General features: G+C 32.5%; 1 protein-coding gene across 1 annotated transcript in view; it reads right to left on the reverse strand.

The window, feature by feature from the left end:
• Nucleotides 1–1,884: 1,884 nt before the first annotated feature.
• LOC148275817 (transcription factor E2F5-like) overlaps nucleotides 1,885–24,714 on the reverse strand; it is a 36,138-nt gene continuing 13,308 nt past the window's right edge. The window contains exons 3-7 of the mRNA XM_088235163.1: nucleotides 17,532–17,710; nucleotides 15,998–16,197; nucleotides 14,775–15,013; nucleotides 12,228–12,642; nucleotides 1,885–2,167 (exon numbers count right to left, since the gene is read on the reverse strand). Of these exons, the coding sequence (XP_088091289.1) occupies nucleotides 2,034–2,167; nucleotides 12,228–12,642; nucleotides 14,775–15,013; nucleotides 15,998–16,197; nucleotides 17,532–17,710 (1,167 nt within the window). The 3' untranslated portion in view covers nucleotides 1,885–2,033. The remainder of the gene's footprint in view (nucleotides 2,168–12,227; nucleotides 12,643–14,774; nucleotides 15,014–15,997; nucleotides 16,198–17,531; nucleotides 17,711–24,714) is intronic.

Below are 24,714 nucleotides of genomic sequence, written 5' to 3' on the forward strand. Positions count from 1 at the left end.
ATATATCAGAATGTGTATTTTTTGTTACCTTTTAAAACAACAAATAAAAAAATTTAATCAACACAATTTTTAATTCTTGATGATCGTTAAAAATAAATATTTTCAAATGTAATAAGTAAACTAACATGCCGAACGCAACAAAACACTTTTAACAAAACAATTCCAAGTGAAAATATAAGTGCGCCACGAGCGCTCGGATTCAGAAAGGAGTTACGGTCATTTAGCGATACTTGCTCTGTGTTTTCACTCGTTTATTGTAACTTATTTCCACATACAGGTGACTATAATTTGCTATAAAAAGTTGTATAAAATTTAACATAACAATTTTTTGGTTCTTTCATTCTCCAATACATATTACGGTGGACAATTTTATTTTGTACATAGATCACTTACTTTCAATTATATGAATATTTGGATGTTGCCAGGAAACTACTGCCGAGCCGACGTCGAGTTCGAAATACATCCATTTTTATTATTTTTAGTTTTACGATAAAAAGAGTACAAATATACAAAAACATGCAAGTTTCAATTTGTATGAAAATATTTTGTTTTCTGTGAACTTGGGAGCACTTTTCTATGGAAAATATCTAATAGATTCTATAGAAATAAATGTTATCCAGTTCGGTTACTCTTATCTCGAGCTTTGGTATTACAGAGAACTCTTTATGTTGGTGTACGAACACGTAACTCGGTTGCGCAAATTCTATCTTTTCAACCGCTACATCGGTTGTGATCATACACTAGATAAACATGCGGAAATCGTACAACCCAAGTTAAGTGCCAAATATTTCTAGTATTTTTAACATTTCCACTCCTTGAGCACTATCCAAACCCATTTACAGTAAATATTGAGCACATTGTAAGAAAGTGTATTATTTTAAAACCCGGTAACAGATCCCAGTTTATGTTATTACTTTCTTAAAAGAAATATATGAAAAGGCACATTTACATATAATTCATTAGGTTGAGTTTACAAAATGATACAATTTTGCAGTAAGTAGTAAGCCGACTTTACATTAAAATGGCATAAAATAATCATTAATAACTATAAATAACCAACATTTATAACTTCTACAATACAAAATGGGGAAATAAATTGAGCTCGATAACCAAATCTGTAAAATGTGAATAACATTAACAAGCACAGCTCGCCCACAACTCGTGCCGTTTTCGGTGTGATGAAGTTCATTTGGAATAAATATTATATATTTTGTACAGTTTTATCTCGCAGCTGTTGTGAGGAGCTGTCCACTACAGGTTTGATTATACGTGTGAAATATAATATCTTGTAAAAACCAACATTACAATGTTTATGTGTAAAGTGAGACTACAACATATTTATTATTAAAAGTCGAGTACAAAACTAAAATTAATTGATTGCACAAATTGGTACGATTCGCAAAAGGTAAGTATAATATTGATAAGAAATAATTTCAAAATATTCACATAATACATTGAATCGCAAAGGTGATGGATGAGGCATGCGAAGTATGCCTCGAGAATCTGTGTAAATATTTTGGACTAGCTGAAAATCTGCTTCTTCCATTCAAATATAGAATAAAATTGAAATTGTTAAGTTTACATTGAACATATCACTTGCATTTAAGATTAAAATAAACATTTGCGATACAATATAACTTAAACAGAAATTAACAGTAATTATATATAATATTATATTTACAATAAAAAATATCTCTACAATCAACGTAACATACCCATAGCTGGTGTGAAATTATCCCTTTTAATGATATGTAGAAACTGAATTGATTCACAGGCTAACTAACACAAAATATTGATTAATTCTACCGGCACTCTTCTCTTGCATTATACACTCGCCGACTGTTCCATCCCTAAAGTGGTGAGCGCGCGCAGCATCTCGTAAGATATTTCGTTGTAGCCCAATATAACCGTGTATTGTCAGTTTTCATTAAAAAGTCATCCGTTTATTGTCTTTCCAACTTGTACGTATCGGTTTGTTTGGAAAATGTTGAGGTAAAATCACTACCAGAGTGTCCGGATTGGGAGAACTGTTTTTATAACGGCCTCAGATCGAAGTCAAACAGGTCAGACAGGCCCTCGTCCGGGTCCAGTGAGAATATATAATCTTCCGTTAATGGAGGGTCCAGGGGCAGGAATGGTGCGAACATCTCTTCAGCGTTCATGGCATCTGAAATGGGACACACATTTTCAGAATTACCGTCGGTTCTGTATAGAGAATACTACTCTCTCTTAAAAGTTTAAAGATAAAACTATATTAAAATAATACCTTTGCAAAAATTCACCATCATCAATCACACCTACTCACATGTAATTATGTAATTAAAGAAAAATGGTTGAGTAGACATAACTTAGACTCTTGTTTAAATACGGTGAATCAATATGGAATGATTAAATACATAGCATATTGTTTAAGATTAAGATAATTTTTTTACTAGTCATTGTAATTTTGTTACTCTTCGTGATGAATAAATAAAAACATCGCTATACTAAAAAGTGTTGAATACCTTGAAATCTACATGTTAATTTATCACGACACATTTCAATAATCTCTATCATGTGATATCTAAAAACATTATTAACATTACAATGGGTATTTTCAAAAAAACTATCAATATAATATTATAAATACACCGGTCTTCTGTTTTACACATTTTAATATATTTATTTTTTTCGAACTTTAATTTAATAATACAAAACGCTAATAAAGACTCTGGATATCTCCAGTTATGAAAACCATATTGTACCTAATGTCCATGAACGGATATGTCTATTGCCTGATAATAGTGATTTTTAAGTTTTTTTTTTTAATTAAGATATAATAAACAATTATTCATTTTTGTTATTTGATATACTGAATCAATTTTTATCAAGGAAACCTATCCATCGTTATTCTTAGTGTACTCATTTTTTTTTTTAAATATGATATTGCGTGGCAGGTGTCCCCCATGTAAAAATGGAAGCCGGTGTATAATGAACATGTGAAAATTAAAATAAAAGTTTTATTACTAAATCTTATTTAACAGTTTGAATTCTACCTATTTCAACTATTCTAAAACGGCAGTAGAACAATTATCATATATTTTAATAGGTTTTATGTAAAATATAATTAGATTTCATATAAACTGTTTTGTAAGACAACCTATGATGAAAAAAATTGGCTGCCCAAAATGCAAACACAAAACTGTTCTTTCTGTACAGACAATATCATCGAGTTTCTGGCACAAGTTAGTAACTACATTTTACTAGCTGTGAGATATTGCACTTTTAAAATTAAAAGCTTATCCTAAGTCAACAATTCAAATAAAACTCTAAGTTTGATATTATAAAATATTATTTTTAAACAAATATTATTTGATGCCATTTATAAAGATTTTTCGAAAATTTATAGTTACCAACTTGTGCCAGAAACCCAACGAAATATGAAAATGAACCTGTAATGTATGGGATTAACACGAAGCACATAAATAAGGATCACAACCAAATCACTTCCAAGCCAGGAATGTGTATGTAGGTATGTTACAAAGTTTATGATGAAAAGCGATCAAAACCAAATCCATGCGGTCTCTTACATATTATTTGTTGGTCCCAGAGAAAAACTTGCAACATTCATGTTGTCACTTTGCACAGAAACATATTTATTAACATAACATTCTGCAAATTCAAAGCGTTTTTTTATTGCAATTTTTTCTCTTTATCATATTGTAACTTCAAGGGTCAAAAATTTCTAAAGAATACCATGCCATTTTGTATTTTTTGTTGATTACTGATTTTAATTATACTTAAAATTTAAGCAAAACAGTTTATTTTGTCAAAAATTTAGTTAATGATATTAATAATAAATGTTTTGGAATCAGATTTCTACTACAGATATGAAATACTATATTTTTATGCATTTGTTCATTAACACATTGTAGTCGGGCGCTTCGAACAATAGACTCTAGCCTATAGCGGGTGTTTTTCGCGATTAGCGCAAAAATATATCGCTTTCTTAAAATTGACACAATTTCTAAACCAAATAATATTTTCGATCGAAATTTTCAAAGAAATCATATTTGACATTTGATCATCAAAAATAAATAAATTTAGGTAAAAAGTGGTCAATAATTGGTTTTACTTTGCATAATCGGTCGGAACTATCTATGATTTCTTCATTGTTAGAAAAATGCCACGCTTTCCATATCTGCCGAAACCGGTCTCTGGACATCGTTTTAGCAAAATAAGGAGTTTCGGTTGTTGGTTCAGTAGACCAGTACTCGTCCCTTATATCCTTTCGAACTTGTCCCATCAAAATAATCAGCCCCAAAAACTTTTTCATTTCTTTCAAAGTAATATTTTTCCACTTTCCCGATTTTTTATATTATTTGTAATTATGTGAGTTTTGGTGGTAATATCTATTAGATTCGTTTATAAAATATTCAAACAAATCATCACCGATAAATAACTCTATCGCATCACTTACAGTTTGAGGACAATGGACATTTGAATTCAAACCGCGGCGGCCTAAAACGATTCCAGAACTGGAGGATTATCAAACGATGACCACTCGTCCACATCCTCATCTGAGCTCGTCTCCGAATCAGAATCACTTTCAATAGTGCGACGGTGAAACGTTCTAGGTCTTGGTATTTGTTCATCATCACTCGGTTCTTTGTCTGACAACTCTTCAATGTCATCATTCCATGAACAATTAGATAAATTGTCGGCATACACTTCATTGTCACTATCATTGGCTTGTAAAGACATTTTTGTAGGGGTAACGTCCTATACAATGCTAATATATTCAAATAAGAAAATACCAAACAGTAAACAAAACAGTGCGAGCGGTATGAAAAATAGTCCAATACGTGAAATGACTCAAACTAAACTGGAGATTGAGATCGCATAAAACTCTAGATTTCTGGCGACGCCTTTACAAGTGGCACACTAGCCAATCCGGACAAGGCATCTCAAATAACGTCGACAGACTGTCGCCTATTACCCCAGGTAGCAAATCACCCTTCAAGGCGTTTTATTTCACGCTGATAACAAACCCGTTTAATGCCGTTTCCCGCCAACAACCGACAGTCGACAAAAACGGCATTTGCCGTGTCCCGCGGTTGACCGACAGTCCGCGAAAAACGGCAAATGCCGTGTCCCGACGACAATGTGTTAAAAAGCAAAATTACTTGTTGAAAATGAATACGGGTGTGTGCCATTAAGCTATTTTGGGAGATTGTAAAATACAAGTCATTAAATGACAAAGTTTATTTCTTGCAGCTTGACCATTAGAGTATGATATATAAATACAATTGATTAGTGAGTTGTCGAAAAGCCAAAAACACAATAAAAAATAATTAGATGGGAATTTTCCAATATAAAATACAGAAAAAAATGGATTATTGAAAGTCATTTTGGATTTAATACAACTCACTCCCAGCCCATTTCTAACTTTGTTCTTAATCGTTCTGCAAATAATATATTTATATAAAAATAAATTAATGAATAGTTGTTGGTTTTTTATATAGAAAGAAAGCTATCTTAAAAAGGCAAAATATTAAGACATCTGTTAATCAAGATAACACGGTTAAACTTTATTTGATTATTCAATGTAAGATAAAGCAATTTTTATTTCACGATTTAACATCTCAGTTTATAGCTATCGAGTTTTGGTAAATGTAGTTAGATTAGCAAGTTTTCATAATATCACTAAAACAAAAACTTAAAAAGTTTGAAAACTTTGAGGCTGATGACAGATGCCCTGTGGGATTTATGAATTTATTTTTAAAATGATTTATCATTTGTATTAAAGTTGACACATTTCCTTACTCATTGGGACAAAAGTCCTGTTTAATGATTAAAAAGGTTAAATAAATATCTCAAAATGGCTAAAATTTTGTGTCTATCTAATGGGGTAAGTTGTGACGATGACACTTTACAATATATCGCGGGGTAATTACTAAACTAGGTAACTTCAAAATCAGCATTTGCAAGTTGCCCATTAAAGACATTACCCATTTTTTTGTCCTCCAGGAATGGGATAAATAAACAAGTCATCTATTCAAATCATCATAATATGAATTGAATGAATCACGACTCGTCTATTTGTAGCATCCGTGGTGGAAGATACAAATGTGTTTTTAGTGGGTAATCCAAAAATGCTGATTTTAAAGTTACCTAGTTGTAAAAATCTCACGATATTATATTTCCCCGATGATATGAACCGAGTTATGGTTCTGTGGTAGTTTCGCACACTCACGTTTCAGAGGTTGGACCATGTTCTAGCAACTGATTATTCTCTAATAATGAATTACAATCGACAAATGCAAAACTAGTATGAAGGTAGTTAGAAATGAGCGGGTGTTAGGATATAATTAATATACATAATAACATTTGCATTAGTCTCTGGTGATACATAGTAGTATTTGTTAGAAGATATTTGGTGGAGTGAAGCTTGCGGACAGACACATGAGCTGAATCCCATGGTGCTACAAGCGAGTGTGGGAAGCCCTCGGGCTACACAGTGCAGCCGACATGGGATCCCGCTCACATCCTCGCCCCGTGTATAGCCTTTAGCCGCTGTTAACCTACTCACCGGCGCTTCGGTACCAGCGGGGAACTGAACCCGGGAACCCGAGCGTGCCAGGTAAGTTGCTAAAATTAATAATTGAATGCCCAATTTAAAGTCAAAATTCATCAGTTTCAAATTAGACTGACACGTAGAAATCTGCATACGGTAAGACACTTTAAAACACTATTTAAAAAAATCATTTGTACAAACGCTGATGAATATTTCAATCATTTTCTAGCCGCAGAGTGGGTGGTTTGATTATTTACTCAACTTTTCAAAGTTCTTTTGTTAGACACGCAGATTTAAGATAATTAATAAGGATTATTCTGATTTTAGATACTTTTGCAAAACGAGGTGTCTAGAACGCCCATGAAATTTACATATTTAGGACACCACTAATATTCCAATATAAAATAAATTTTCAAAATATAATCAACTTTGTCAATTGATAAAATTTGTAACTGAAAAATAATGTATTATTTTCAAAATGTAAATATGTACTTGAAATTCTCATAATGCCAAAAATTGACTCAGGCTTTTTTTAAAATTGGGTATTCAATTTACGATTAGTTTTGGATATTTTTATCCATTTCAAGTTGCGGTGGTTAGTGCGTTTAGCTGTCATGCGTGAGGTTCCCAATTCGATTCCCAGAATGGTCCTTATGAAACATTGACTGAAATTGAAATTAGGTTGGCACCTTTACCATAATTGAAGACAGAGGAGGAAAATATTTACACATTACACAACCTGATAACAAAATACAATTCTTCATTATTTATCTAATGATGAAATAAGTTTATTTAAACAACAAAGATGTAAATTTTTCATATACATAATTGTTGATTTGATTAAACTATTTTAAAAGCACATTTATGTATATATTGCACCATGAAACTTAAGTGTATTAAGCTAGAAACTTCATTATGAAATTGATTTTATTATTTTTGTTTAAGAGAATTTGGCATAAACTAGTGGTTTGGGTTATCTCTACCTAATACACTAATTTACCAATAATATTTATCATGTTAGTGCATTAGTGTATTATGTCCTAATAATACAGTAAAGCACTAAACCTCTACTATTATTTTAATACTTAGTGTTGTTACACCATTTAGCGGTATTTAAAATTTCTATAGTAAAGTAATATATTCTGAACAAAATTGTATACTTAAATGCGTAGGTTTTGACAATCAATGTTATCATTTTGGCTACCATCACAGGAGCCATCTTCAGGGTAAACTGTGTGTTTTGTAGAAAAAATCTGTGTTTATGTACCAGTAATTGGACTGTGTGCGTGCCATTTTTGCAGTCTCAACATGGTTCACGGCACACTACACGCTACAAAAATGACACGAAATGTGCCTACTGTCGACTGCGACACGGTACAAATCACTAGTATATAAAAACATATTATATCTACAAAACACACAGTACCCCGAAGATAGCTGCTCCAATGGTAGCCGAAATATGGAAACAAATCCAACTCAAACGGAATCAGCCAAAAAAGATACAAATTTAAAACTGTATACTTATCTCAAAAATGACTTTTTTTACTTAATATACGAAAGTATTCAACGTGCGATTATATCATTGTAAAAAAATAGAAAAACTGCCAGATGAAGAAATCAATTTGCTCCGCATTCAAAAACCTTAGAAAACTATATGAGTGATCTTGTTGACTTAAGCAATGAAAAGAAAAAACCCCTTAAAACCCCGTAAAACTAAATTTCTTTTGTAAATAGTGAAAAAAAATTAAAGGGTTATATAAAAGAACACTGCGAAATGTAGCATTTTAGTTTGTTAGAAAACTGTTAGTTTGAAAGGCGAAAACCATTGTGTGAACATAGTAGATGGAAGCATGTTGTTATGTACAAAGTTTTAGTGGACTTTTGAATAGGATTTTCCAGCGATTTGTCTACTTACATACTTTCTGCAGATTATCAGCCGGGCATCGTAGTGTACATAATTATTTCTTCCGTGTGTGATAAGTAATCTGCATAGTACCCATAAGACACCCGTTGTAAATCTTATCTATGTGCTTCACCACTTTGGTGAGCATTAAAATAAATGGAAATCTTGGCACCTCAAAGAATCAATTTATTAATCCTTCGAGGTACCTACCGTTAATAATCCATTAATTTGGCATATAGACACAGCAGAACTATTTTTGAATGCCATACAAGATTTTTTGTTGTTTGCGAGACATGATGCATTTTTACACGATTTTACAGGTGGACTTTATTGATTTTAAATGTTTCTGAGTAATAAATACACTTTTAATTTAGGTATTCTCGTTTAAATTCACTTCAACAGAGAGGGAAAAATTTTTGAGAAGGGAATATGGAAGTCTAGGCATTTACAGGGCTTATGACCTGTCATTGGCTGGTTTAAGTGGCCACTTTACACACTGTGTAACATTCACCATTCTGCCCATGTTTGAACATCCACATTTCCTCAACTCTTCCATCTGTTGACTTTTGGAAGAGAATGGAAGAGTTGAGGAAATGTGGATGTTCAAACATGGGCAGAATGGTGAAAGTTACACAGTGTGTAAAGTGGCCACTTAAACCAGTTCCCTCTCAAAAAATTTTCCCTCTCTGTTGAAGTGAATTTAAATATGAACAACTCCCTAGGGAGGAAATCCAGCCAGTCTGCAAGCATTTGGACATAATCAAACATTGTTAGGTATTCTCGCATTAGGTTCTTTAGGACCAGTTGCACCAAAAAATAAGTAAAATTATTGATTTGTTTTTGTTAAAATGTGATCCTAATGTCGGGGACTCGCAGATCAAAGGTCCGAGGTTCAAACCAACACTACCCCAACTTGATTCTTGCGTTCTAATGGTGAGTTATTTATAACTCTTTAAAAATTACTCTCAAAATATAAATATTTGAGTAAATTATAAGAACGCAAATATTTCATTTCTAATAAACAAAAGTTACTACAAAAATGCAATAAAGAATTAACTTGAAACTTTTTTAAACTCTTTTTTTTGTGCAACTGCCCAGACTGTTTATAGCATCAAAAAATGTCTTTAGTGTCCATAAATCCAATTTGATCAAGGGTGTTTTATATTGAAATTGAAAATATTTTATAATCTTTTGGATTATTAAAATTACAAAGCTTTTCAAGAAAACTAATATTAAGCTTAGCTAGCTGATAAATAATACAGAGCAATATAATATTCTTATGGTGATCGTTTACAGTTTGATCATATCTATATAATATATAGCCTGTTATTAAAATGGTACTCCTCAATTAATGGTATAAAATATTTCAATGGCCAAAATCTTATAATGTGATTTCTTCAAATGAAGGGCGGTGTAGTTTCCGTAGAATGGTGGGATTTTCTTCAGTTTATATATTCCAAACCATGTATCAATGTAGCAGGAACCAGCCGAGGTGTTGATATGTAGTACCGTCCTAGCTAGAACTCAGACTGTGATGTGAAATATAACAACACAGATCCCAGAATGAGATCTAGTTAGGCCGGCACATGACTTGTGCACTTGTTGATACAGAGTTATTCAGATTAATTAGGGTTATTCTGTGAGTAAACGATACAAAAAAAACAGTGACACAGCTACCATAGACATCCCTACCTTTTCCATAGATTTTGACATGAGTCCCATCATATTATTACTGTGTCAAAAGCGTTGGTAGGAATTATCGATTATATTAATTAACTAAATTATTTTAACAAATTAGGGGAAATATGTTAATAAACAGTATAAATACAGCCGAACAAGGAAGATGAAATCGACTGAATTTGCTCATCATAAGCATTACTCGATACATAGAAAGGTTTTTCTTAAAATACAATCGCAATAGCATATTATCAACAACAACAAACCATCACCCTATTTCCACTAAAGGGTAGGTAGAGAGGATAGAATTCCGTATAACTCTGTCTTTGCTTTGATCCTGCTTCCTCTACATCCATACATGTTCTCATGCACGCGTGCCGATTATTCTGACTTTTGACATGCCCCTCTAAAAATATTTGTTGGATTTGCTCAAACCATGTCTTTCTCGGTCTTCCTCTATTTCTGCATCCATTAACATTCGCATCATAAATCATTTTATATTCATAGCGGTTCGCTTGAGGTGAATGTGTCGCTCCTGCACATTTTTTCCTTTATTAACATTCATTCGTTAACAATTCCAATACATCTTGGTATAAAATAAATAATATTTTTTACCAAGATAAATACCGTTGTGAACTCACTCTTCCAATAGGTTTCTCTCATACTAAAATAACAATGTTTTCTTTAGTCAGAAATCAAGTAGCTTTATTTATTTGCAATTTCACTGCGATTTTTATTGAATTTAACTCTACCGCTTTCATTGTCCCCAACACTGAGTTTGGTCAATTATACGTAGGACTTATGTCGGATATTGTCATTCTTTATTATATATACCTGGAAAATCTATGATATCCCACCTCCACCCCCACCTGGAGTGCCACAAGTCTAAATGCGTCAAACTGATAAAAATGACTGTGGATTTTGATATTTGCAATTTTCAACCGCAGATCAATATAAAACCATGAGGAAGTTCAGTGGTTTTTTTTAAAATTTTTTATTTGTTAATAGACTGTTAAACTAAGTAATTTTTTTTTTTTTAATTTTTATATATCGTATTATCGGCGCTACGATTTTTCAAAGTTTTGTATTTCTGAAATAACTCCGCGTGTAACGTCAGAGGTTCATTTCCGCTTATTCTCATTCAGTTCTTCCTATTGGTCCAGAAGCGACAAGCAGACCGGAAATCTTCCATAGCTCTCAGATCATAGGTTGATTCACATGAACCAGTGACGTCATTCAAAGTAGGGCGTTTTTCTCAAAATATTTTTGATTATTTTTTCTGTACATTTTCAAGAAACTTTGCAGTACAATTTTATGCTCTAATTTTTACCCCGCGTAAGAAAACATTTTTTGTATCCAATTTCCCGTAGGGCTGAAGTTCCTCATTTATTCAAATCAATTATACTGCAGTACAAAATCATTAACAACAAATTTGTCTTTAATAAGGAACTTCACCCCTACAAGAAAAAAAATAATTAAATAAATACTTTGAACGACGTCAGTAGTTTATATAAATCAACCAACAATAAGAGAGTAGTGAAAGATTCCGTTTTACTTATCGCCAACTATCGGCAGAACGGACCGAGAAGAAGCAAAAGAGAACTTGAGACGTCATTATGCGGATTAATTTCAGATTTTTTTTATTTTTAAAACAGCGCTGATAATACGATACAAAAAGAATAAAATATTTTTTTTTACTTATATTATATAATAGTTTTATTATTTTTATTTTTGCACCACAACAGGCCAGGAGGCCCAATTATAGTGGTGAATTGCATCACAGAACACCCAGGCTTGAGGCCACCAATTATAGTCTATTAAGAAATATTTTTTAACAAAAAACCTACTGATCTTCCTCATTGTTAATTTTAACACTTAATGACTGCCACATTATGTATTATAACAGGCTTAAGAAATTATTAAAGATTATAGATAAATATAAGAAATTATGCACTCTGTATGCGGTTTTAGTGAACTTTTTCTCAGATTCCATTAAATGTCATACTTCAATCAAAACACATTTTTGTTACATATGGCAACCTTGATGGGGGGGTGCAATATGATTGATTTAAAAGATGTGAAAAAACAAACCGGAAGTGTGCTGGTCCTCTGTCTGGAACTGGAACCGGCCGCCGCCCATGGGCGCGAAGTCGTCGCTGTCGTGGATGAGCGCGTTCCGCACCCGGCACACGTCGCGCGCGTCCGAGTGCGGCGCGGCGGGGGCCGCGGGGAGCTCGGGCGCGGACAGTATGGGTCCCAGAGCGGGCCGCGTGAGCGTGGGCGGCGGGCGCGCCAGGGTCGCGCTCAGGTCGCGCGCGGCGCGCAGCCCGCTGGCCTGGCGCTCCATGTCGGCGATGAGCGGCCGCAGCAGCGCCTTCTTGTCCTCCAGCAGAGGGTCCGAGGTCACCTGCGCGGGCGACTCGGGCTTGGGGCACAGGAACACCTCGATCTCATCTTTCTCCGCCTTCAGGTGGATGATGTATCCTTTCTTGTCCGGTTGAGGAACCTGAAAACATGACAGGACCATGATTCTACACTGGTTTATTTATTGGACATATTATTCATTTACTTATAAACATAATACGGTAAACAGTAAACTAGCACATTTGGTTTACATTTAATAAAAAATTAAATACAAAAAAAGGTGGTCTTATATGAGGGTATTGGAAGCAAAGATGGCAACCTGCAAAATAATATTTTTTTGGTTATGATGTCATTCTGTAGTTTTTCAACTTTATTTTTATAAAAATCACGAATTGAGTTGCAAACGTAGTTAAAAATCAAACTTTTGATGGTTTGAAAATAGTGTAATATGTTCCATTAAAATATAGACGGGTGTCAAAACAATAAATCTTATTTTAAGAAATCGGGTTTGCAAACAGAACGACTAGTGTATAATAAAATCTGAACAAGTTTGTCCTTTTTTTTCTTTTGTCGAGCGGAAACAAAAGGAGACGTACACATTGTTTGTCGCTAAAAATATTTATAAAAGGGGCATCCGCAATTAAGGACTCCAGTCGAATTCTAATATAAGTGACGTCATAAAACAACCCTTTTCTAAACAATGTTTTTTTAAAGTACTATTCTTTAATATTTGGGGAACAATTATAAACATTACAATAAATGAAGTCACAGTACATTAAAACGGAGAAATTAGGTTAAAGAATTGTCGCATGTAGAAAGTCTCGAAACATTATGATTTAGGATCCTGTCATTGTTCGGAGGAAACAAAGCGATACTTTTAACTGCTCATATATTTTGGTAATGAAAAGAATTTCGAATCCTAATCAATACGTCTATAATCATATTCAAAAATAAATTAAACTTTAGTGATTAATAGTTGTAGGCCTAAATCGAATTAACTAATTAAATTATAACTCATTAGGCGAATCACTTGCTTGACATGCTTATCTAGAGACAATAATATAATGTATAATATAAGGTACTAGTCAATAATAATAAGATTAATATTTGACTGATTTATATAGCGCCACACTTGTGAAAAGGCACTTTTGAGCCGCTTTACTATTAAATACTTAAACTCTAACTAAGCTATAAACAGGCACATTATAATCTGATGTAAAATTGAGGGTATGAGGTTACTTTAAGATGTGGTTTTATTGTACCAAAAATTTATAAACAGAAGAAGAATTGTTAAAATCACTAATTCATTTGAATTCATCCTTTAATAAATTATTATTGAAGGTATTGTAAATAATATTGTCTGGCACAGAAAAACCTCAATGAATAATATTATGTAGGCTATTAGTCTAATTAGATAAATAAGTAGTTTTATATTCATTAATAAGAAGTAATGAAGAATTTGGGAATTATTGTACGAAATGTAAATGTATGTGTAAACGGTCATGCCTAAGAAAAAATAGAAGATACGCACATCATGACGAGTAGCGAGGCGATTGGACTTCTCCGATACACTGAGTAATGTTTATAACGAGCATCAGTCCAGTCGGTCCCATCTGCCTCGTAATAACTAAGTTCGACTGTATACGTTTATTTTGGAAGATCTGTAGGATACGGATTGGTTGGAGTTCCTACCCCAGTTAGAGATTGACAGAGAAGACACGAGGTTGCTGTTTGATGTTTATTTATTACATGGCGAATAAATAATGAATTGTGTCGGACGAGTGTTACGTCGATGATGGGTTGAAGTAACTGCACTTGAATTACATGCTGGAGCTGAGCGAACTGCACTGATCTTGTTAGGCTGACTAACTGAACGGGCTGACTGACGTTGGCTGCGTCCTGTGGTCTCTTTATAGACGACGTGCCTTTGTAGTTCATTTCTTCATGGTAGGGACGATGTGAATGTACTGCAGAACAATGCTCCCGGTTTAACGTGCAATACTATAAGAGTTGCATTATATGAATGTATTGCATTCGATAAAAAATTATAACATTGCATCGTCTGTCATTAGTCTACTTCAGGTGAACTAATTTAACACGTTTGTGTCATCGATTATGGACTATGGACCCTACAGATCATATCATCGGCTTACTATGAAAAACTCATGTTTATGAAAAACTCATGTTGAGAATTCAGACGGGGAAAATATAATAAATAAAGTGCGTGGTAAGTTGGTAAGGTCATAAATATAATAAATAAAGTGCGTGACGTACATTGAGCGTGGTCTCGGGCGGCGCCCGGATGGGGATGACGGTCTGGTCGTGGAAGACCCGGATGCCCTTGAGGTCCTGGTACGTGATGTAGGCGTAGCGCCGGTCTTGCGACAGGCGGCGCAGGTGGCGAGTGGCGCACGCCAGCGCTCGGTCCAGTTCCGCCTCGCGCGTGCCGAGCCGCTGTAGCGCGCGAGCGAGTCGTCGCCGTCGTCCCGAGTCCCCGCTCGCCTCTGACCCCCCTGGAAAGGGGACACGATTTTATTAATTTATTATAGGAAATATGGGCGTACAAGCAAAGGCTGCCTGCCTATAACAATAATAGTATTCTTTCCAAAAAATTTCATGAAGTTGGGACTCGGGTCCACATAATTACATAAATAATTTAGAAATACTATCTACCTATTTATCGACTATCTATCACTACCTTTTTGCTAATTTTAAAGAGTTTTTATGTTGGAAACATTTTTCCAACAATCAGAAGGTCGAAGAAGCACCTGAAACAGCTGACACTGGCATACAAAAACTGGTGCCCGGACTACAAAAATGCCTCGATCCGGACGGCGATTACGTTTAAAAATAGTTTAATAATTTTGTGAATTATCCTGTAAATCTTAAATTGAATACTAGCATTTTTCGATCCAACATAAATGTTGTGAGCTTATTTTTTGTATGACCCTCGTATTATCGAATCTAGTTGTTATTTTTAATAGATTGTTCAATTTTGAAAATATTTACTCATTTCAAATAAAAATTCCTAACAGGAGAAAAGAAAAGCCAGTGTTATGTGATCTCCTTAAAGTATGTCAGGACATATCTTAACTTTTTGAAAAAAAATAAAGCATTTAAATAAAATTACATTTTGTTCGATTTCTGAAAAATCTCAAAATATTAGGTGATGCAATTTCTGTGACCGCTACTGTAGAATCATTTGGTTGAATTATTATTGGCAAAAGTTAGCGGATGGAAATTTGAGAAATATGGATGTTCTAACATTGGCGGAATGGTGAATCAAGTTATAAAGTGAACACTTCAACCAGCCAATTTAAAATCATAAGCTCTAAACGGATAGGCTTACATATTCACTTTGCAAAAACGTTCTCAATTTGCAGGCAAAAAATTTAAATACTCAAATGTTGTTTATTAAAACAACTGGTGTAAAAAATGGTATACCTATTGTAGTCGTAAACGTAAATAAAATATTGAACATAAGAAAAAAAAATTACCACATTTCCACTGAATGTTGTTTTTCGATTTCTTCTCCAGTATGCCGATTCCCTCGAGGACGTTAGTGATGTCGTATATCCGTCTCTTTTGTACTTCCAGCTTTTCCGACGCCACATTCAAGTCCATAACACCATCGGGAGAGTTCTTCAAGAGTTGGACAAATTTCTTCGTTAACAGACTAAGAGATGTATCGAAACGACTATTGACAAAAGAAACAAATGTATCAGTTCAAACGACAACAAACATTTACCGCACACAAAACCAATAAAATTTTACTGCTCAGTAAAACTCATACAAGAATTTGCATAAGCATTTGTTTAACAAGAAAAAACTATTTTCAGGACAAATCATGACAATGATTTTACAAATTAAAGTCAATATTCATGAATCTTGGCACTTTATAAGTTATCCATAATATAAAAAGTGATAAAAGGCATTTTATGTTATTTAGGATACAACTTAATTATTTTCGCAATGTAAAAAATAATTAAATTTAAGGGAATCTATAAATGTATTCTGAGTCATTAAAATTTTTTCGGCAAATAATAAAAATTTCTTAAGGTATGGATATTATGAATTATAATCAAAAATGTAATTATACATTTAAAGGAATTTTAAAAAATTCTCATGACTCATTTAAAAAAATAAATTTAGAGGTAATATTATTATGGTAATAATAATCAATCTCTCTGGCGCGGTGCAAGTGCAACAAATGGATAATAAATATTTTTTTTAGTTCAACACATCTTTTAAACTTTTCGACTTAAACTTTTATTTGACCATCTTCTTTACGACTTTCTTTCAGCTTTAGCTTATGCAGTATTTCTATGCACACAATGATGCTGCCCTCACAAAGATTGAGACTGCGATATACAGATGTTTCGTATTGATTGAAACAAATACAGTATAGGCTTTATAATAAAAAGAAAAAATATCAAAAGTTAAATACATATATTTATATATTATACAATGTAATTATACGAGCACACACAAGAATATTTTTTAATGTGCCCTACCTTTAAGATATAAAATAAATGATCTGAACAATTGAACAACGAGCCTTTTCGATGTAACGAATTTTTAGATTACTTCACACTCATTTTTTTAAAAATAAATATTTGCATTCTCACGTTGAACCTTAATTTTAGGGCCGTTTTCAATGAGTTATAAATAACTCAATATTAGAAAATGCGAATCAAGTTGGGGTAGAGTGGGGTTTGGACCTCTGATCCATCAGTCTGCAGCTTTAGCCACAGGACCACAACCTGATTTGTGTTATTCTTTAGCAGTATTTTTTATAAAATTACTAATTCATAAAAACTTCTGGAGGAATAGAAAAAAAGTCGATATGTAAAATTAATATAGATGGCCCCATTTCTACGTATAATTATTTTACTAAAATTTCCCGGGCGTAATGGCGCTGACCACAATAATGTTCTCCGCGTGCCTATACGAAATTGAACAAGAAAAGGTACCGTTCATTGCGCATATAATACCAGTCATAGTAAAATAAATGTCGGCAAAAGTATTTACCTAGACCTTTCTGAGAACTTCTTGATAGTGTTGGCAGCTCTCCAGCTGGGCGTGTGATGCTGTTTGTGTGGCCTTTTCTGTTTCGGAGTCTTGAATTCTACCTTCATGGGGACCACAGCTGGCGTGCGGGAACTCCGACTTCCACTTTCGCAGCTCATGTTCAATCTCCGCTTGACAGCCTAAGAAAAAGAAAAAACTAACTATCGAAAATGTTTTCCAAATTAAAAGGTTCTTTCAGCATATCGCTGGTCGTCATTATCCCCAGTCCACAGAATAATCTTTTGCCGGGAGACAGAATAAACTGTTCCTAAAATCAAACCTAACGCATTATTTACTCCGATCCGCGGTACTGGTCTACTTCAGAAAGCTCGCCTCCTATTGGTCCCACACATATCGTATGATTAGGGAACATATAATAAGAGTTAGAAATCCCCAATATGAAAATATTATCTTTCTCAGAATTGTATATTAGTGATAAAGCACGCCGACCGACAATATTCTATACAATCAAATTGATATTTTTAGCGATCGATGTGTGGATCCGATTAATATAAAACTAATTTAAAATTAAAGCACGGTGAGCTTGCCTTTTTTGGAGACACACCATAATTAAATAACATTTAAATACATACACTATTTAAGTAGTAAATTTAAAAAATTGGCATTTTTGAAAAATAAAGTTTTTTTTAAAAACATAATTGAAATTGATTTTAACAGAGAGGGAAAACATTTTTGAGAGAGGAATATGGAAGTCCAGGCATTTACAGGGCTTATGTTTGGTTTATGTGGCCACTTGCACACTGTGGAATAGCTCTTGTTCACAAAAGTGGATGTTCAAACATAGGCAGTGTGTAAAGTGGCCACTTAAACCGGCAAACGACAAGGCCTTAGCCCTGTAAATGCCTAGACTTACATATCCCCCTTTCAGAAATGTTTCCTCTCAGCCGTGATAAATTTTAATTATCTATTGCGTGAAGATATTTGATAAATTCATTTGATTAAAGTGGTTTAGAAAATACTAATATCTTTGATAGAAAACCATAAACATAAAGAATCAAATGAATGATATAAACCTTTTTTTTCTCAAATTATTTATACAATATAAACTTACTTTTGCCATAATTTTGAATACTAAATATTTTTAACAAGCCGGTTAGTAGCATAATACCTTGAAATAGTAGGAAATATAACTTGAGGTGAGTAAAAATTAAGTAAAAAAAAAATAATAAATAAAAGTAGATTGAGTTTATAGAAACCGATTTATCATTTCAATTATGTTTTTGTATTATTTTCTATTGATTTCAACGATACTATTATTTTGCATATTTGATTATGTATGTAACTACTTCTTTGGAATTTTATTATTTATACTTTGTTTTTCTGGATTGTTATTCTATTGCATAATATGTTATTATAATTTTATTAATTTTACTGTGTATTTTTTATTGTTAATTATTATGGCTTAACACGGGCACACCCTGAAAAGCCTTAATAAATTCATAAATATGTGTAAACGAGTGTAGTGCTGAATGAATTAATTAATTAAATGAAAATAAAGTTAAAACATTGTATGGTCACGGTGAGGTTGCATTATTATGATATTACAGTTGCATTTGATCTAGAGAAGTGCAGTCTTGTAAGAAGTAACGTCTTGTTTGCAATAGCAGTGGAGCTGAATCAACTCATCAAGTGGTGCGTGAATTTTTTTACAAACTTGCATAACTGTACAATCACTGTTGGTTTAGTTGAAATAAAATCCATACTAACTATACTTTTTATAGGTTAAATGTCGAGAGAAAAAACTTCCTCGAGTCACTGTGTGGTTACCCGAGGTTAGGAAATGATCGCCTGATAATCACGGTCTCTTTTCATCTTATTAAAATTATGTGCGTCTTGCTTAGTGATCTAATTAGATTGCATCTCTTTCTCGCAAATGAATGTTTTTTTTATATATTTTTTATTTAAATCTTAAAGTAGGGCACACATATCATACATATTTTTATGTGTGTTCTAATAATAACATTGCAAATATATTTAATTTATAAATTGTTTATCACATATGTCTTGACCATTATTTTAAATTTTGATATGTTTTTTCTTCATAAATATTTTTTTCCATTTCGTAATACTTTTTAATTGCTTTAAATAAAATTGAATTTTGTGACTTTGCCTTTTTACTAAATGGAAGTCTAATTTTGTTCTTTTCTCTAGTATTGTGATCGTGTTCATGCTGGTTCCGATCAATTTTTTTCCAAAATTCTGTTTTTTTATTAGAGTTTATAATATGTTTTATATATTCATCTCAGGTTACTCGATATTTTGTCATTTTCGGAGATCCCGATCGACAAAATATTTCATTAAAAATTATCTAATATACCTAAACACGTATTGCAATTTTTTTCCTTATGTGTTAAGGTTTACTAGAAGATTACAAAAAAATTGTGTTCAATATTCATAGTAGTTGCCTAGACACGAATTAATTAAGTGTAATATTGTTAATTGAATCGGCATTCACTTCGTAACACTTTATTAAAATTATTATTATTGTTACACGATTTTTATTCTTTTACTACTACAGTTTCGGTGATTCATTAATTTGTTTTTGAATAGATTCTATAATGCATACAGTGAACAATATTCTGTATTTACTAGATTAGTTTTATATCACCCGTCGATGGGAGGAGTGCTACCCCGAAACTGTAGTAGTGTTCTTGTAAAAGAATAAAAATTGTGTAACACTAATAACAAAGGGCTTTACTTATAAGCCTGGTATAAATTTACGCCTAGGCATAGTGATAAAATAAGAATAGGAAAACCATTCTTATTCTACCACTATAATAAGGATGGTATTCCCATCTAAATTATAACGCTTCACCTAGGCGTAACTTTATACCAAGTTTATGAGTAAGGCTCAAAATTTATTTTCATGATAATTTAATTAAGTGTAATTTGCAAGGCCGGTTACATCACAGAAACGGGGGTGTTAATACATTCTAAATTTGATGCAACAGAGGGAAACCATTTTTGAGAAGGAAATATGGAAGTCTAGGCATTTACAGGGCTTCAGACCTGTCATTGGCTGGTATAAATGGCTACTTTACACACTGTGTAACATTCACCATATTTAGGGCATGTTTTAAAATAATGATAATATTTTATTGATCCCAAACTTTCAAAATTTTCCTTCTTTTAAAAAACACACTATCCTGGATTCAGATTAAAAATATGAACTCTTTTTTTCTATGATATATTTTGTTGCCCTTTAATAATAAGGAATACTTTTATGTTGTTTTATATTTCCTTTTTTAATCACTGTAAAAAAAACCTTTTAATCTTTTACAGAATATTTTCTTTTCTCTTTCTTATATTACAAAAAAATATTATAACTATCTATTTATTATAGGAGCAAAAATTCATAAAAATTCTTGTATACCCAGGAACAGGCCATTAATATGCATTTCATTGCTATGTAATTATCCTTTATATTTTGAATACTCCGTTTTACCTCTTATGTATATTGTAAAAAAAACAAAAAAAAAATATTAAAAAAAGTTAAATGTTTCCCTGGGTATGGGACACCCCATTTTTTTAAATAAAAAAACAAATATAAAAATTGCAAAAGAATAAATAAATATATGATAATACATCAAGAATAATTTTTTTTTTAATTCGGCAAATACTTAGAATAAATATTCAAGGCTTAATTTGAACTGTTAAAAACTATCATAATAAAAAGAATAATTTAATGAACAGGGTGATATACATAAGTAGATGTACACCTGGCTTATTCCAGCAGCATTTGTTAAATATTGTGCTAGGGGCCCAGGGACAAGGGAAGAAATTATATTGCCAAGAAGCCCCAGTTATGTTATGTGGTACTGCATTATGTAAGGGTGACCCTTCCTCTGTCTGTGTGCGTGTGTGTGCATGTGTCGGTTGGACACCAATACAAGAGGACAGCTTCTTGCAGAGGGGGCTTCTTGCAAGATGCATTCATTTGTGAATATTGGTGTTTGCATAAGTGTGGGTATTTATGAAGGGGTGGTCAAATATTTTTTGCATAATATTTTTACTGTATTTATATATTTTTTAAATGTAGGATTTTTATATGAAAAAAAATACTATTTCAAAGATAAAATTGAAGGGCTTTTTGATAAAATCCTATTTGTCAAATTTAGTGATTTTTCGGGAGAGAAAACTGTCTCGAAAGTTTTTTGTCTCCTGTAAAATCACTAAATTTGACAAATAGGATTCAAAACACCTTTCAATTAACATAGGATTAATTACATTAAGATAACTAAAATCGACCAATTTCAGAAAAAATAAATAGCCTTTTCTGCAAAGTTATTTAATATAATAAGAACATTATATAGGTAATTTAAATTTGATTAATAGGAAAATAATTCATTAATTCAGGACTGAATTTTCCTTACCAAGGAGGATTTAAGTAGGAAACTGATGAGTTTTGAAATATCTGAGTTTTTTTTTTCATGTAAATCAAATGTTTGCCTTTGTTATTTTCATATTAATGTGCCATGTGTTATTTTTATTTTTTTTAAATTATTTTTTTAAGTTTTTTATATTTATCGTGTTTCTGATTTTGTATAATATTTTATGTGTTGTGTCATGTTAGTAAATTGTTTGTCCCAGCTCAACACAGGATTTAAGTCCCGTGGTTTGAGACTTTCCTCAAAAAATGTAAAATAAAGTACTGTGAATAAATAAAGAAAAGAAGTGACAGGTTGATACTTTGGTTTACAGTTAAGTGGATCAAAGTTGTCCATTGTGTTGTTTTTTTTTTCATATCTATTAATTTCAGTTACACTTTCGTTTTTTAGCAGCTACCTATAAGAAACTTCACATTATTACACAAGTTTGTTTATAAATTTGTATAAACCATTTTAATTTTTGTTATATGTCGACCGGTTTAAAAGTTACTGCTTTATTTTCATATGTATGTTATTGTTTATCCAAATGACTTATTTTTTTGTTTATCCAAATGTCATATTTCGGTATAAATTATGAATAAACAAAAATACTAAATTAAAATAAATTACTTGTGGTTCCAAGGTAGTGTTGAGGACACACATATCAAAGGTCCGAGGTTCAAAACCCACTCAACTACAACTCGATTCCCATTTTTCCAGCACAATTTATTTACGACTTTTAGGAAATGGTCTGAAAATTTTAATATTTAAGTAAATAAAAACATAAATATTTTTCTATCTTAAAAAAAATTAAATTAAATAAAAATGCTTCGAATCTCAAATGTGTTTATTGCGACTGTATTTTTTCAGTACATATTATCTATGGAAAAAAATAATATAAAATTTTTAGAAATAAATTGCGAAATCCGGGAAGGTTGTTAACCCCTGGATGCATATTATGAATGGAGGTAAACACAATAGTTAACTGTTATAAGAAGGAACTGCCAACTAACTGGCAAGACTGCAGCTGTGTTGGGATGGGCATGCTTGTGTGAGTGAGTGCGTGCGTGCGTATGAGTGTGTGACTAATCTACCTAGACAAGGTAAACTTCTGTGATGAGCCCAAGATGGTATAGACGTATAGGGGTAATATATAATACATATATAAATATACGGGGGCAATGACACATTTGTGCAAGGGGGGGGCCAATCCCAAATATACTGGTTTTTAATGCAAATAATTATCCAGCAAATTTAAAGTGAACTGTTAAAAAAATTCCATTAAATAAGCTTCAAATTAACCCAGGAGGAAGTTCGGTGCTACAGGAAATTTAATATAACAAGATGTTATCTTATTATATACAGTAAAAATTAGAGCATTTAATTGTACTGAGAAGTTTCTTAAAGATGCATGAAAAAATTTATAAAAAAGGTTTCAATAAAAACAAACTACTTTTAACTACGTAAAAAGTTATTTTTAATATTTTATATTAACAATATATTCATTTAACATTTGTTGAGACACAAGTCCCAACTCCATGGAACCAAAGTCCTGTGTTGAGTAGGTACAAATATATGTATAAAACTTTAGACAGTCAATATCACCACATTTACTACATATTATAGCAAAAACATAATTTAAAAACACATGGCATATCATATATTGAAAATAACATGCAATAAAAAAAAAAACATTAAAAATTCATGAAAAAATCAAATTTAAATAAAACCAACTCAAATATTCAAAAACCCATAGAGGAGTTTCTCCCTCAAATCCCTTCCCTAAGGAAGATCCAGTCCTGAAACTTTTTTTTAAAAATAGATTTGTCCTTGAGAGCTTAATACGCTCTTCCAAAATAATAACTCGGGATTTTCTGTCTCGGGATTTTTGCCTGAGAGGGCCCATTGAGTGGAAAACACCCATCAAGGATTCTGATTTTATTGGCGTTTCAGAGCCAGACTGCAACACTTCAGAGGAGCATTCCTCATAGTCAACTTTAAAAAAATTTTAATAATTTTTGACAATATACATTTTTTTAAAAAGAAAAAATTCATTATCATTTGAAAATGGAGAAAATCCTTTGTCTCCGACTAGCATCCCTTCCACAAACCCCAATTCCTCTCCTACCCAACTGCTTCCCTAGTCCGCGTCCAGTGCGAATTGTTTCATTGTTTAAATAAGTTTTTAATCTCAATAAAAATAAATGTTTAAAAAAAAACAATTTTCCATATTTTTAAAGGTACATCATAAAATATGTTCCTCTGGAGGTTTGTTATAAGGCACTGAAAAACCGTGTATTTAGAGGTAATAAATAAAAATTAATCAAGGTGAGGGTATTTGCGCTATCTGTGCCAGTCTAAACTTGCATATAAAAATATGTTTGGCAGTAATTTGGAAGAACACAAAAGACGGATGTGATCTAAATATCCATCCCATCTTCCCCAGTAAGAAAGGGGAAGATGTGGGAATAAATCCCCTCGGGTGATTGGGGGAAAGTTGCATGGATCAGCAGCCTATTGTTGGAGAGAGAGAGAGAGAGATAGATAGAATAAGACACAGTAGTTGGTAGAATAGTAAGGGGGATCGTACCTACCCACCAAAGTACCAGGAACTCGCCAATATGAATCAATTGATATTAGATCTAAATTTGTTGCAACAGAGAGGGAAAACATTTTTGAGATGGGAATATGGAAGTCTAGGCATTTACAGGGCAGGGCTTATGACATGTCATTGGCTGGTTTAAGTGGCCACTTTA

The sequence above is a fragment of the Micrasema longulum genome, unplaced genomic scaffold (assembly GCF_059751315.1).
Source record: "Micrasema longulum isolate JH-2025_06_02 unplaced genomic scaffold, ASM5975131v1 h1tg001339l, whole genome shotgun sequence".
In the NCBI taxonomy this organism is placed as follows: domain Eukaryota; kingdom Metazoa; phylum Arthropoda; class Insecta; order Trichoptera; family Brachycentridae; genus Micrasema; species Micrasema longulum.